At 42.0% G+C, this 15,555-nt stretch overlaps 1 protein-coding gene, 1 long non-coding RNA gene and 1 pseudogene across 6 annotated transcripts in view; all 3 read right to left on the reverse strand.

Moving 5' to 3' along the window:
- The window catches only part of LOC139570743 (E3 ubiquitin-protein ligase UBR2-like), a 45,358-nt gene extending 40,622 nt beyond the window's left edge, over positions 1-4,736 (reverse strand). For all 5 annotated transcript variants that reach the window (XM_071392882.1, XM_071392880.1, XM_071392878.1 and 2 more), the window contains exon 1: positions 4,595-4,736. In XM_071392882.1, the coding sequence (XP_071248983.1) occupies positions 4,595-4,678 (84 nt within the window). In that variant the 5' untranslated portion in view covers positions 4,679-4,736. The remainder of the gene's footprint in view (positions 1-4,594) is intronic.
- A 326-nt stretch (positions 4,737-5,062) lies between these two features.
- Positions 5,063-11,570, reverse strand: LOC139569811 (transient receptor potential cation channel subfamily V member 6-like; annotated as a pseudogene).
- Positions 11,571-13,817: 2,247 nt separating this feature from the next.
- LOC139569735 (uncharacterized) lies at positions 13,818-14,613 on the reverse strand. Its single transcript, XR_011673948.1, has 3 exons — positions 14,442-14,613; positions 14,019-14,157; positions 13,818-13,903 (listed from the first exon to the last, which is right to left on the reverse strand). It is a non-coding gene; the product is annotated as an uncharacterized lncRNA (long non-coding RNA).
- Between the last annotated feature and the right edge of the window lie 942 nt (positions 14,614-15,555).

Genomic DNA, 15,555 nt, shown 5'->3' on the forward strand with positions numbered 1-15,555 from the left:
ACTCCTTTCGGATGAATTGGCACGCCAACTGCGAGCCAGGCCTAATCACCCAACATCTTTGGCATTTGATTATGAGCCCCATTAACTTCTTGGAACTATAGGGGGTGCTGTTCCGCATTAGCATATTTGTGTCTCCAAATTAAACTGCCTCGTGCTAAATTCTTGATCGTACAATATGCATATTATTGTTATTATTGGATAGAAAACAGTCTATAGTTTCTATAGGAGTTGAAATTTTGTCTCTGAGTGGTACAGAACAATTTCTACAGCACTTTTCATGACAGGGTTCAGATTTCAGAAATTTTTACCTCTGATCTGGGGTCTGTTTATAAGGCCACAGTGAATGCTATGAAGAAACCGACACTACCTACGTCTTCCTCTGGGTGTCTGTACGTCATCACGTTTTCAATGAAGTCTATGGGACGTTCACAGCCATTATAAATGACAAAAATGTACAGAGACCCCTCTTTCTCAACGTGCGCCTCAAGCGTGAAGGCCATCGGACCTGCCTCGTTCCAAATCGTTTTCTAACCAGCAGTATTTCTCCGGTCATGTTTTCAGTCGTTATAGTTGTTAAAAACATCATAATGTAGTGAATTTTAACCGTTTTATATCAATTTATATCCGTTTAGTGCGATTTTGAGGAATTTCTTTGTCGTGCACTCTGAAAGTTTGGACACGCTTTAGGGTGTCGGTCGTTGGTGATGGACATTTCGAAGGACAGAGGACATCTATCGACCAAAAGACGTTTATAACATAGAAAGGATACATTGCCCAAGAATATGACTGAAGATCAGCTCAAAGTAAGCAATATTTAATATGATAAACCGTGTTTCTGTCGAAATATTTTAAACGCATACATCGCCATTTTGTTTGGTATAGCTTCACTTGGCCAACCCTGTATTGAAAAGTAAGGATAATTTTAAAAATGTAAATCAGCGGTTGCATTAAGAACTAATTTGTCTTTCGATTCCTGTCAACCCTGTATTTTTTAGTCAAGTATATGATTAGCTTTTAATTAAACTAGATCACTCTGATAGATGACGTCAGACATATTGAGGCTTGATTTCCTAGTATTTTCATTGTGTAACCACGGTTTTGTATGGCTAAATATGCACCTTTTCGAACAAACTGTATATGTATGTTGTAAAATGATGTTACAGGAGTGTCATCGGAAGAATTCTGAGAAGGTTAGTGAAAAAATTAATATCTTTTGGCGGTGATTACGTTATAGCGCTCTTTGCCTGGAATCGATGCTCTGGTAACGTTTTCACATGTGGTATGCTAACTTATCGATTTATTGTGTTTTCGCTGTAAAACGCTTAGAAAATCTGAAATATTGTCTGGAATCACAAGATCTGGGTCTTTCCATTGCTATGCTTTGTCTATTCTTATGAAATGTTTTATGATGAGTAAATTGGTCATACACGTTGCTCTATCTAGTAATTCTAGTGGATTTGTGATGGTCGGTGCAATTGTAAACTGTGATTTCTACCTGAAATATGCACTTTTTTCTAACAAAAACTATCCTATACCATGAATATGTTATCAGACTGTCATCTGATGGTTTTTTTTATAGGTTATTGGCTATCAATATCTTAGTTGAGCCGAATTGGTGATAGCACCTGAAGGAGTAAGAAACTGATGGAGTTAGAATAGTGGTGTATTTTGCTAACGTGTTTAGCTAATAGATTTACATATTTTGTCTTCCCTGTAAAACATTTTAAAAATCTGAAATGGTGGCTTTATTCACAAGATCTGTATCTTTCATCTGGTGTGGAATGAAGAAACCGACACTACCTACGTCTTCCTCTGGGTGTCTGTACGTCATCACGTTTTCAATGAAGTCTATGGGACGTTCACAGCCATTATAAATGACAAAAATGTACAGAGACCCCTCTTTCTCAACGTGCGCCTCAAGCGTGAAGGCCATCGGACCTGCCTCGTTCCAAATCGTTTTCTAACCAGCAGTATTTCTCCGGTCATGTTTTCAGTCGTTATAGTTGTTAAAAACATCATAATGTAGTGAATTTTAACCGTTTTATATCAATTTATATCCGTTTAGTGCGATTTTGAGGAATTTCTTTGTCGTGCACTCTGAAAGTTTGGACACGCTTTAGGGTGTCGGTCGTTGGTGATGGACATTTCGAAGGACAGAGGACATCTATCGACCAAAAGACGTTTATAACATAGAAAGGATACATTGCCCAAGAATATGATGGAAGATCAGCTCAAAGTAAGCAATATTTAATATGATAAACCGTGTTTCTGTCGAAATATTTTAAACGCATACATCGCCATTTTGTTTGGTATAGCTTCACTTGGCCAACCCTGTATTGAAAAGTAAGGATAATTTTAAAAATGTAAATCAGCGGTTGCATTAAGAACTAATTTGTCTTTCGATTCCTGTCAACCCTGTATTTTTTAGTCAAGTATATGATTAGCTTTTAATTAAACTAGATCACTCTGGATTTGTGATGGTCGGTGCAATTGTAAACTGTGATTTCTACCTGAAATATGCACTTTCAGGTAGAGGAAAGTGTGATTTAATGATATTTAGATGCTACTATCTACTTCTGAAGCTATGCTATCTATGCTAATCAGTGTGTGGGGGGTGGGGGGTGCTCCCGGATCCGGGTTTCTGAGGCAGTAGAGGTTAACTGTTGCAAAAGCAGCAGTTACTCTTCCTGGGGTCCACACAAAACAGGACATAATACAGCACATTAATAGACAAGACAAGAACAGCTCAAGGACAGAACTACATTAAAACAAATAACCTCTACTGGATCGGTGTCTCCCCGCGGGACAGTTGAGCTAACATAGTCTAATGTGATTAGCATGAGGTTGTAAGTAACAAGAACATTTCCCAGGACATAGACATATCTGATATGGGCAGAAAGCTTGAATTCTTGTTAATCTAACTGCACTGTGCAATTCACAGTCGCTATTACAGTGAAAGAAGACCATGCAATTGTTTGAGGAGAGTGCACAGTTATGAACTTAAATGTATTAATAAACCAAATTAGGCCCATTTGGACAGTCTTGATACAACATTTTGAACAGAAATGCAATGTTTCAACACAATGTTTCTTATAAAAATAAGAAGTGATGCAGTCAGTCTCTCCTCAACTCTTAGCCAAGAGAGACTGGCATGCATAGTATCTATAATCAGCCCTCTGATTACAATGATGAGCAAGACGTTCCGCTCTGTTCTGGGCCAGCTGCAGCTTATCTAAGTCTTTCCTTGCAGAGCCTGACCACACGACTGATCAATAATCAAGATAAGACAAAACTAGAGCCTGCAGAACTTGCTTTTTGGAGTATAGTGTCAAAAAAGCAGTGCCCATCCTCACTAATGCTCTTGTGGCTGAATGGAAGCAAGTCCCCGCAGCAATGTTCCAACATCTAGTCAAAATACTTCCCAGAAGAGTGGAGGCTGTTATAGCAGCAAGGGGGGCACCTCCATATTAATGTCCATGATTTCAGAATGCGATGTTCAACAAGCAGGTGTCCACATACTTTTGGTCATGTAGTGTAGTTACATGAAAAAAAACATGTAATGTAACATCGTATACAGTCCCCTGGGAAACACTGACCAACACTATGTGTCCTACCCTGTCACAATAATTCATCCCTGGCTTATTCATTTGTCGTCATGTCAAACAACAATGTATTCAAAGTGCTGCACACTATATTCCAAATCCATGATTCCAACAATTCACCAATAAACTAGCCCTAGATTGTTTGCCCAAAATGCATATCTATCATGCAGCCCTAAGTGGCACAGTGTGGAATGTATTACAAAAGTGCAGGAGACGCAAAAATGGATGAAAAGGCTGACAATTTGTTTTTGGTTGAAGTTAGATTGAACAGTATAAAACAATCAGAATGGCGAAAGCCCCATTGAAATCACGTAATGTGTGTGTTGCCACACTAGAGTAGAGTCTCGAACTACTCATATTTATAACTTATGCATATTTTGAACTTTTATTATTTAAAACAATAGTTAAAATGACGGCAAATAGTCATACATTTTAAAAAATATATATCGCCCAACCATGTTACGGGGTTTTGATTAGCAAGTTTGCAAGGATAGCTACTGCTGTGCTAGCTATGGCGTTAACAACAACAACAACAGAAGCAGCAGCAACAGAAGCAACAGCAACAGCAGCAGCTCGTACGCAGAGACGAGCAAATTAATATTGTTTTGTCTGCCAAGTGAACAGCTAGCTGTTAGCTATCTAAGAAATAAAACACTAGCTAGTTACCGGGAGCTAGCTAAAGTACATATGTTTTTAAATAATCCTGGACACATCTCTCAATATAAAATATCTGGAATATTATCACATCTAATCATTCTTACGTTAATGCAGTGCCATATATTAGCTGAAATACAATTTTCTAGAAGGATAGCTAACGTTAGCTAGCTAGTAAGCGTTAGCCAAGTTCCCGTATTGCCATCATCGCATAGAAGAAAAACAAGTCGAGATGGAAAAATAGAGAAATAAATATTAGCGATGAAATTGGTGCGCTCTGATCCCTTCGATAAGAACAATCACATTAAATATATACACATATAACAACTGTCGCTTACCGAAGCTGTGTCTTTGACAGAGAAATTCAGGAATTCAGTACACAGAGCAGAAGGTACTTCACGATCAGATTCGGCCGCCGCCATCTTCACTCCCTCTCCCAGTGCGAAGAAAACGGATATCAGCCGTTACTTCGTATTGCGAGCGAGAGAGTGGGGAAACTTTTAAGCTGACTAATGGGAAATGAGAGGCTGTGCAGGATCAACGCTTACACAACAGGGTCAGGGAAAGCCAACCTAAGTTACTTGTTTCAAAGATGCACTGGGGACATAAGACACGCTGTAGTTGTAAAATCAGAATAGTTCAACATATTAATAATGATGATGATGTTGAGGATGATGATGCTGTTGGTGATGATGTTTGTTGATGATGATGATGATAATGATTAGGCTGATGATAATTGTAGTGACATTCTCCATAAAGTCATTGCAAAAGGGCATATGTGGAATAGATTTATTTACACTGTACAATAATAATGTTGAGATTGTATAGACAGACTGCCAGACATTAGTGGATCATTGCTAATTCACATTTAAAGCCAGCATCATATTCCAAGCAGATCAGTAAAATTACAACTAAATGGGTGGCTCTTGATTCACTCTTGAAAACGCAAAGCCTTATATTTAGATGAGAATGCAGGTTATAAGGATCTGGGACAACTATGTCAAATAAATAAGCTAAATAGCATTAATAATGCACGTGTTGTAGTCATGTAGATGTTAGTTAGAAGGCTTCATCCTTATTTTCTGGTCATGTGTCTCTGGTTGCTGGTGCTGGTACAGTCTCTATGGTTACAGTCATCTTCAGCATCAATAGTCAGCCTGTTGAGGCCCTGGAGGACTGGAGAGTAGAACACTTGCGAGTTCAAAGTAAACAGGTCAAATTAGACAGACTTCTTAGACACACTGTGACCATCTGCAGAGTGCACTATGCAATTACAGGCTTACGACAAAGAGACATTACAGAAAATCAAGATACATAAACCACTGATACCTCACCTATATGGTGGAGCTTCGATAGTCTCTGACCCAGTGCTTTCTGCTGCCTTCACACCACAGCCCACGCCTGCACAGACACACAATAATGTAATCTATCAGCTATGGAAAGACAGGAGACTGTGAAACATATACTCTAGCACAGAGATACACAGAAGAAACAGGCACAGAGACAGGTTATCATAGTAGGCCTAAATAGAACTAATGTAGTGTAGTTTGACTGGGTCAAAGAGTAAACTCCATAGATTATATTTCTATGGTAGGCCTTCTCTTATTTAAACGACGTCAGTACGAATTACATCATCATGTGAAAAGACTCCGATTGTAGCTCTCAATCTATATATGCACTCTCTCAGGTTTTGAATGGACTTCACTCTTTGTTTAGTCTTTGACCCAGTCAGACTACACTAGACTAGTTATTTGGTCTGTCTTAGTGTCAACCTAGTACTGACATGAGCTGGTCTGGGACTGGATCTGTTGGTGGATCAGGGCCTGCAGAATCTTCATGTCTGCCCTCAGGGCACTGAGGTCCTGGCTCTGCTGGGTCTCATCCATCTGGAGCCTCTGAAGAGTCTGCAGGTGTTCCCCCTGCACAGGAGATGAGAAGCGCCTCCCCCTAGGAGAGACAGGATGAGAGAGATCTTGACACACGCCTGGAAATATTCCACAATACAGCAAAGTTGTGTCGTACTCTTAAATTCAGGTAAAAGAGAGGCAGTGCTGTGCCTACCCTGAGCCCCTGTCACTATCACCAGATCTTCCTTGTTCGGAGCGATTCACTTCATTTTGCATCTCCAGGAACTCATCTAGGGTCTCCTGAAGTGTCGAAAACAAGTAAAAAAGCATGTGTAAGAGAAACAAGCACTCTCCCTCCCTGAACTTAACCACCCACAGGCAGACACAGCTATACAGTACTGTATACAGACGTACAGTTCAAAATGCAGGTGTTAAAGATGAATGTCCCATTCCGTCACCTTGATCTGAGCGGTGATCGTCTTCATCTCTGCGTGCCGCTTTGGGTCAGTTCTGATGTCATCGTCGTAAAGCTCCCCAAGCGGGGTACAGAAGCGGTGGATGTGGTGGTCATCAAAGTAACGGCAGGGACGGGGCATGGATTCCTCCACCTGCAGGTTAATGGCTGCTTGCTGCATCACTGCATTGGCCAGTGCATTGTCATACACCCTGACAGAAGAGATTCGTACACACAGTGAGTGCGATACACTCATTCACACTGATGCTGAGAGTGACAGATGCATACTGAGTGATATGTTGGTTTGTTGAGAATGGGACAAACACTGATACCTGATGAAGACAAACAATATACAGTACTTGAGTGAGTACACGAGTGTAAGCTGTAAAGGCTTATACACACACTGATATGCACACAGATCCCCCTAGCTCAGTGGTTCCCAAACTTTTTATAGTCCAGGACCCCTTCAAACATTCAACCTGCAGCTGCGTACCCCCTCTAACACCAGGGTCAGCGCACTCTCAAATGTTGTTTTTTTGCCATCATTGTAAGCCTGCCACACACACACACACTATGCAATACATTTATTAAACATAAGAATGAGTGTGAGTTTTTGTCACAACCTGGCTCGTGGGAAGTGACAAAGAGCTCTTATAGTACCAGGGCACAAATAATAATAAAATAATAATCAATAATTTTGCTCTTTATTTAGCCATCTTACATATAAAACCTTATTTGTTCATCAAAAATGGTGAATAACTCACCACAGGTTCATGAGAAGGGTGTGCTTGAAAGGATGCACATAACTCTGCAATGTTGGGTTGTATTAGAGAGAGTCTCAGTCTTAAATAATATTCCACACATAGGCTGTGCCTGTATTTAGTTTTCTTGCTAGTGAGGGCCAAGAATCCACTCTCACATAGGTACGTGGTTGCAAAGGGCATCAGTGTCTTAACAGCGCGATTTGCCAAGGCAAGAAACTCTAAGCGCAGCCCTATACATAAAACTGGCAGTGGCTTCTGGTTAAATTAGATTTTCACAGAATCGCTTGTTGCAATTTCAATGAGGCTCTCTTGTTCAGATATCGGTAAGTGGACTGGAGGCAGGGCATGAAAGGGATAACGAATCCAGTTGTTTGTGTCGTCCGTTTCGGGAAGTACCTGAGTGATGGCGCACCTAGCTCGCTCAGGTGCTTCGCTATATCACATTTGACATTGTGCGTAAGCTTGAGTTAATTTGCACACAAAAAATCATACAATGATGGAAAGACCTGTGTGTTGTCCTTGTTAATGCAAACAGAAAAGAGATCCAACTTCTTAATCATAGCCTCAATTTTGTCCCGCACATTGAATATAGTTGAGGAGAGTCCCTGTAATCATGGATTCAGATCATTCAGGTGAGAAAAAACATCACCCAGATAGACCAACTCGTCATCATGCAAGCGGTCAGACAAGTGAAGATTGTGGTCAGTAAAGAACACTTTAAGCTCATCTCTCAATTTTAAAAAAGGTGTCAATTCTTTGCCCCTTGATAACCTGGGCACTTCTGTATGTTGTTAAAACTTTACATGGTCACTGCCCATATCATTGCATAATGCAGAAAATACACGAGAGTTCTGGGGCCTTGCTTTAACAAAGTAACCATTTTCACTGTGGTGTCCAAAACGTCTTTCAAGCTGTCAGGCATTCCCTTAGCAACAAGAGCCTCTCGGTGGATGCTGCAGTGTACCCAAGTGACGTTGGGACCAACTGCTTGCACGCGCGTTACCACTCCACTATGTCTCCCTGTCATTGCTTTTGCGCCATCAGTACAGATACCAACACATCTTGACCACCAAAGTCCATTTGATGTCACAAAGCTGTCCAGTACTTTAAAAATATCCTCTTATATTGTCCTGGTTTCCAATGGTTTGCAGAAGAGGATGCCTTCATTAATTGACCCCCCATAAACGTAACGGACATTTACCAGGAGCTGTGCCAGGCCCGCCACGTCTGTTGACTCATCCAGCTGTAATTCACTGGTTTGTATAAAACGCAGTAATTGTTTCAAAACATCTCCTGCCATGTCACTGATGCGTCGTGAAACAGTGTTGTTTGATGAAGGCATTGTCTGTGTAGTTATTCTGGCTTTTTCCCCCAGCATTGTCCTAGCCATATCCGCGGCAGTAGGAAGAGTTAAGTCCTCCACAATAGTATGGGGCTTGCCTGTCCTAGCCACTCGGTAGCTCACCATATAATACGCTCCTAGCACCTTCTTATTAATGGAATCTGTTGCTTTTATACATGTCTTACTACTCGGAAAGTCCTCTTTATTCTCGCTCAAAAAACTCCTGTGGCTTATTTTTCTAATTGTCATGTTTCGTTTCTAAATGTCTGCGCAAGAGTGAAGGTTTCCCGTGAGAGAGTAACGGTTAATGTGATTGGATGTTGATTACTTGACTAGGCTACCTGTATTTGACATTGTGTTGTTATTTCGCTGAACACTAGATGGTTTCATTTTATTTTTGGCAGTGAAACGAGGCTACTCAGGCGAGAAAAAAACCTCACCCAAACGTATAGCCCCGTTAGAAAATACAAATGTACTGTTTGAAAATTTGAAGAATTTATAATAATAATTTTTTAAAGTGTGAATCACATTTTTATTTGGCGTACCCACGACGGCATTGCGCGTACTCCAGTTTGGGAATACCTGCCCTAACTCTTCAAATTGGGGCGGCAGTTAGCCTAGTGGTTAGAGCGTTGGGCCAGTAACCGAAAGATTGCTAGATCGAATCTGTCGTTCTGTCCATGATACAAGGCAGTTAACCCACTGTTCCTAGGCCGTCATTGTAAATAAGAATTTCTTCTTAACTGACTTGCCTGGCTACATTTTTTTAAATATATAATTTTATCGGGCCTTACCTTTGAAAGGTATCCGAGAGGAGGGCGATCAACAGGTTGACACACAGAATGGAGGACAGAGCCAGGAAGGTGCCACAGAGGAAGTGGGCCATGATAGAGTACACTTCCACCATGGCATTAAACTTGTGCTCATCCACCAGAGTGATGCAGTACAGGCTGTAGAGCAGCTGTGGCACAGTCCATATACTGGGTATTAACGCCTGCCCCGGGGAGGACAGTTCACACAGACTCAGACACTCAGATACCGTAAACATATTTCTCTATGTGTATTTTTTTATCATACTAGCACAGCTACAGTAGCGTATACTATGTCATTTTGTGGGTATCTGTTTGATCAAATTGGGTTTGCCTCCGAAATATAATCCAGAAGTCACATGCATAAGGGACAAAGATCTCTGCATATAGGAAGAGAAAACGTAGAACATCCCCCACAATCTTCCCCAGCATGACAATGAAAGGAATCATAACCCTGTATAAAATGAGGATGAAAGGTAGTGGTATTGGTGTAATGTTGTGGATGATTCTAAGATCAGTATTATGTGTATTGTATTATATTTGGTTACTTTATACTTCAAAATATCCAGACATGCTGTTTCAAAAAAGTATCCTATTTTGGACAGGAGGGCCATGACCATGTTGGGGCCTATGAGCTCTATTTCCTTTCTTGTCATGGCTACAGTGGAGACAATGTTGCGCCCCATTCATGTGTTGTTGTCATGGAACCTGAGAACATCAGGTGTACCCATGAGGACACTGACCAGGTGTCACGATTATACCTGAGCTACCCCATGAACAAAACCCATTGCTATGAGAACCTAACACCCGGTCCATGTGATCTGTTTAGCTATGTTTTTCCATTGTTTTGTTCCCTTCCATGATCCATTGGGGACCAGGGAACGGTCTTGAATCGTGAAGTTCGGCAATAAAGACTCATTCATCTCCACCACCAGATTGGTGCTCTAAAATGAAGGGATAGTGAGATCAAGTAAATAAATGGGGCCAAAAAGAGGAATCTATTTAGTGGTTGCAGTGTGGACGTGCTTCATCCCCCAGAGCCAGAGGGAAATGATGACCACAGCAAAGAGGCGAAGGCTCTAGTCTCGCAGCGTGCCTGCCAGCAAGAAGATATCTGCCACATGGATCCCAAACACTGCCATCAGCAGAATGTACACCGGCCAATCAAAGATGTTCCTGTGACACAGCCAAAATCGATATCATCGCCTGCTTGCCAGCTAGGCCAGAGTTAAATCATATCCATATGAGATGTATTGTGTATAAGACAAACACGTTCACCAGGGGTCTTGTAAGTAGTTTCCCTTCATGCGGTGGATGATCTTGATTTGCTCTTCCAAGAAATGTGTTTCCTTTGGGGCAGGAAGACAAAAAAATGGCAAGAGTATGTAACGTTGCACATTACATTCTTAATGGGATTATAACAACCTATAGCCTTACAAAGGGCATACTACCAATAGGGGGACTCTCCTTAGATCTTAATTAAGTTTCATTTGGGTAACTGTGTAAGCCTAGATCAGGTCTAGTAACTTCAGTAAGATGGGTGTCTGTGTGTGTCTACCGGGTGAGAAAAGGCCTCCCAAGTGAAACAGTAGTCTAAGGCGCTGCATCGAAGTGCTAGCTGTGCCACTAGAGAATCTGGGTTCGAGTCCAGGATCTGTCGCAGCCGGCCGCGACTGGGAGACCCATGGGGCGGCGCACAATTGGCCCAGCGTAGTCCGGGTTAGGGGAGGGTTTTGCCGGGAGGGATGTCCTTGTCCCATCGTGCACTAGTGACTCCTGTGGCGGGCCGGGCGCAGTGCACGCTGACACGGTCGCCAGGTGTACGGTGTTTCCTCCGACGCTTTGGTGCAGCTGGCTTCCGGGTGAAGTGGGCATTGTGTCAAGAAGCAGTGTGGCTTGGTTGGGTTGTGTTTCGGAGGACGCACGGCTCTCGACCTTCGCCTCTCCCATGTCCGAAAGGGAGTTGCAGCGATGAGACAAGACTAGCTATTAATTGGATACCATGAAATTGGGGAGAAAAGGGGTAAAAAAAATAATAATAATAAAAATTAAAGGTGCTGTACCTTGGGCCACATGGGGTGTGTGCAGCGCAGGTCATCGTTGATCCGGCGTTCACACCACCGCTGCCTAACTGCGTGAATGGTCAGGGCCTATAGTGTATTTTATTTATGAGAGAGCAGGAGACCTCTCTCTCTCTCTCTCTCTCTCTCTCTCTCTCTCTCTCTCTCTCTCTCTCTCTCTCTCTCTCTCTCTCTCTCTCTCTCTCTCTCTCTCTCTCTCTCTCTCTCTCTCTCTCTCTCTCTCTCTCTCTCTCTCTCTCTCTCTCTCTCTCTCTCTCTCTCTCTCTCTCTCTCTCTCTCTCTCTCTCTCTCTCTCTCTCTCTCTCTCTCTCTCTCTCTCTCTCTCTCTCTCTCTCTCTCTCTCTCTCTCTCTCTCTCTCTCTCTCTCTCTCTCTCTCTCTCTCTCTCTCTCTCTCTCTCTCTCTCTCTCTCTCTCTCTCTCTCTCTCTCTCTCTCTCTCTCTCTCTCTCTCTCTCTCTCTCTCTCTCTCTCTCTCTCTCTCTCATGAACTGACCTGCCATATAGTTTCCACTTGACAGTGATGAGCTTTAGAACCACAGGGTGCATGATGAGATCCAGCTTTCCCTGGTGCACTATGAACGGCAAATGTGGCGAGATAGAGAGAGAAAAACGTCTCAGAGAAAATTCACACAGCAATTATCATCAAATCAGTTGACTCATTTGACAAATTTGGCTCATACATCAGCTCATTATCACTTTATTAGTCTGTTTAGCCTTGAAGAGAAGGACATACTGGTAATGTAGGCTCACTGCCCACTCTCTCTGGAAGACGAGAAAAGAGAAATTTGAGATAACAAAAAAGTTAGAAAATAAAATAAAGATCCCCAAAGTCTAGATGAGCTGTTTTTATTTTTAACTGTTTAGACAGGTTACCTTGTGAGCCCTGTGCTGGTGGATTCTGCTTGCAGGGTGGCTCTGGCTCCAGCAGGTGGAGGTAGTAGAACTGCTGCCTGGTCATCCGTTCAGTCACATGGAACTGGTTCATCACCAAATGAGCCTGACAAGACCAAAGAGAGCTAAACAAAGCTATAGGATGACCACATACAGAACCCACTAATTCACAACAACTAGCACATTGTCAGGCCTAACTATACAATTGGAGGTGTATACTGTGACTCATTGGGTCCGTGACCATCCAACCCTTATTTACCACTGAGGTCATCTTGTCAATCATGGCGGTGATGCAGAATTGACCATCAGAGTCCATCACCCCAGCATCGGACCCCGGGACCATTAGCGTCCGTGCAGCCTCAGTCCGGTCTGAATACACAGGAGCACCACAAAAGCAGTATGATCAGGTACAGTATAAGTGTGTAATGTGCAATGTAGTTATTTGTAAGGTGAGGTCGAGGGCACGTTTCCATCTACGGATGGACAATAAAGTTCTGTTTTATTCTATTCTAAAACGTAACGTATTTGAATGTGAAATTAACAGAATCACAGTGCACACAGAGGCAAGTACAGATGTAGGATCTTAATTTGATCACACTTTTGTTGCTGAGCTTTTTCCTGGAAATTAAAACTTGTTGTGTATTTTAGTTTTAAAAAGGCTTCTAAAGTTTGTAATTTCCACTTTGAAATTCCAGACTTGATGTGCTCTAATGAAAAACATATCAACCCCTACAGAAATGTCCCTTCATTATAATCCACATAATTATTCACATTTCTTGTTGCTGCACGATAATTTTTCTGCTGTAGCAAACTGGCTCAAATTAAGATCCTTCATCTGTAAGGGTAGCAGTACCTAGGTTAGCAGCCAATTGTAGAGGGGTTCTCTTTTTGTAGTCTTGTGCGGAGATGTCTGCCCCATACTGCATCAGCACCCTGAGTGCCCCCACCGCGTCGTTCTTAGCTGCGTAATGGAGAGGCGTCTGATGGTCCATGTTGGTCTTAGCACCAATGTCAGCTGAAGGGATGGGACATGCATATGTGAACTACAGTACAGTACACATTAAAAGTACTCACGCACATACACAAACAAGTGGCAAACACACGTTTGACCTCTGACCTTTCCTCTCCAACAGGAAGTGGATCATCTCCACATAGTCTAGAGCTGCAATATGCAGGGGCGCGACCCCGTAGGAGTCAGGACGCAGGACATCAGCCCCCTCTCCAGGAAGAAACGCATCACGTCCACATTCCACGCCCTCCAGATCTACAACCAGGCAGAAGAGCCCTGTTGAACATACACTGTCTGGAGGCCTTCGCTGAGAACGATCTGCCACAACAGAAGGTATTTGAGTCATTTGATCACGTGTGAAGACTTCAGTAAGACAGTTTGCCCGAACCTGTCTGTTGAGTTGGGGTCGGCTCCATCTACGATCACATCATTCAGGTACTGAAGGTCCACCTATGAACAAACAGGATGAGTGATTGTACGAATCAGACCATATCTAATCTATATCTTAATCTATACCTTTAGCCCCAATTTACAATATAAAGGCGGAATGCAATCCACCCCTCACCTCATCAGGGTCCTGATTGCTGGAAGTCAGATCTCTGAAATGGTTCAGCAGACTTTTATTGAGGTTGAAGCTTCTATCTCCTCCATCTATGACGTCCTCATCCCAGACCGGGCCTTTGTACATGCTCTCAAAGAATTCCCTTTTAAACAAAAAAGGTTATCATACTCTATGATATCAATCTGAGATTAGAGAGTGAGTGAAACTTCTTTGAAGTAAAGGGCTGAGACACGGTGGAAAGAACTGCAGTTGGCACCGGAAGTTGAATGGTTAAATGACTTGGTTGTGGCATGCAGGGGTTATGAGGTTAGAGTAGTTATTCTGAGTTGTAAGTTATTCTGTGTGTCAGTGGTGTCCAGTGTCCACTGAAAGAGTGTTGAGTATTTGAAGTCCTATCTGAGTTTGGTGTGTCGTCTGCAATGTTACCTGTGGGTTTTCTCCTCACACACTGAAGGCACGCTCGTTTCCGGCGGCTGCAGGTTTAAGACGCCCACTGGGCAGTTACCCTGACAGCACTCGACACCGATGTCTTAGAGATCTGAATTCCAACAACTGGCTGCCGTTCAGACTGCAGTGACACACATACAGTACATCACACATGCAGTACATCACACTGCAGTACATCACACTGCAGTACATCACACTGCAGTACATCACACTGCAGTACATCACACTACAGTACATAGAACTGCGTCATAGCATACTCAAATGACCAATCCTAAAATGTATCACCCAATAAAAGCAAGTATAGTAACACACCACTCTATAATCATATACAGTTTGGAACTGAGTAGCAATGATTGAAAATGTGTTGAGAAGAGGGTTTCGGATTACTCTAGAAAGAAATGAAAAAATATCAACAAATAACCAGTTGTGGAAAAAGTACCCAATTGTCATACTTGACTAAAAGTAAAGATACCTTAATAGAAAATGACTCAAGTAAATGTGAAAGTCATCCAGTATGATTCGACTTGAGTAAAAGCCTAAAAGTATTTGGTCTGAAATATACTTAACTATCAAAAGTAAATGTACATGCTAAAATATACTTAAGTATCAAAATAAAAGTATAAATAATAAAACATTCCTTATATTCAACAAATCACCACCATTTTTCAGACGACACCAAGGAAGGTATGTTTAGTGAGCCCGCCAGAACAGAGGCACTAGGGATGACCAGGGATGATATTTTGATGTGTGTGAATTGGACCATTTTCCTTTCCTGCTAAGCATTCAAAATGTAATGAGTACTTTTGGGTGTCAGGGAAAATGTATGGAGTAAAAAGTATATTAATTTCTTTAGGAATGTAGTGAAGTAAAAGTAAAAGTTGCCAAAAATATAAATAATAAAGTACAGATACCCCAAAAATGTAGTACTTTAACCTATTTTTACTTTTGTATTTTACACCACTGCAAATAACAACATCGAGAGGCTGATTGATTAAACTTCAAAGTGCTAGTTTCTCCTCACCTGGTTGACCACTCCATCAGTCATCTCCATTTCCATGGCCGGGCTGTCATGGCCAGGGGCACTAACCTGGTT

The sequence above is a fragment of the Salvelinus alpinus genome, chromosome 3, assembly GCF_045679555.1.
Source record: "Salvelinus alpinus chromosome 3, SLU_Salpinus.1, whole genome shotgun sequence".
Lineage (NCBI taxonomy): Eukaryota > Metazoa > Chordata > Actinopteri > Salmoniformes > Salmonidae > Salvelinus > Salvelinus alpinus.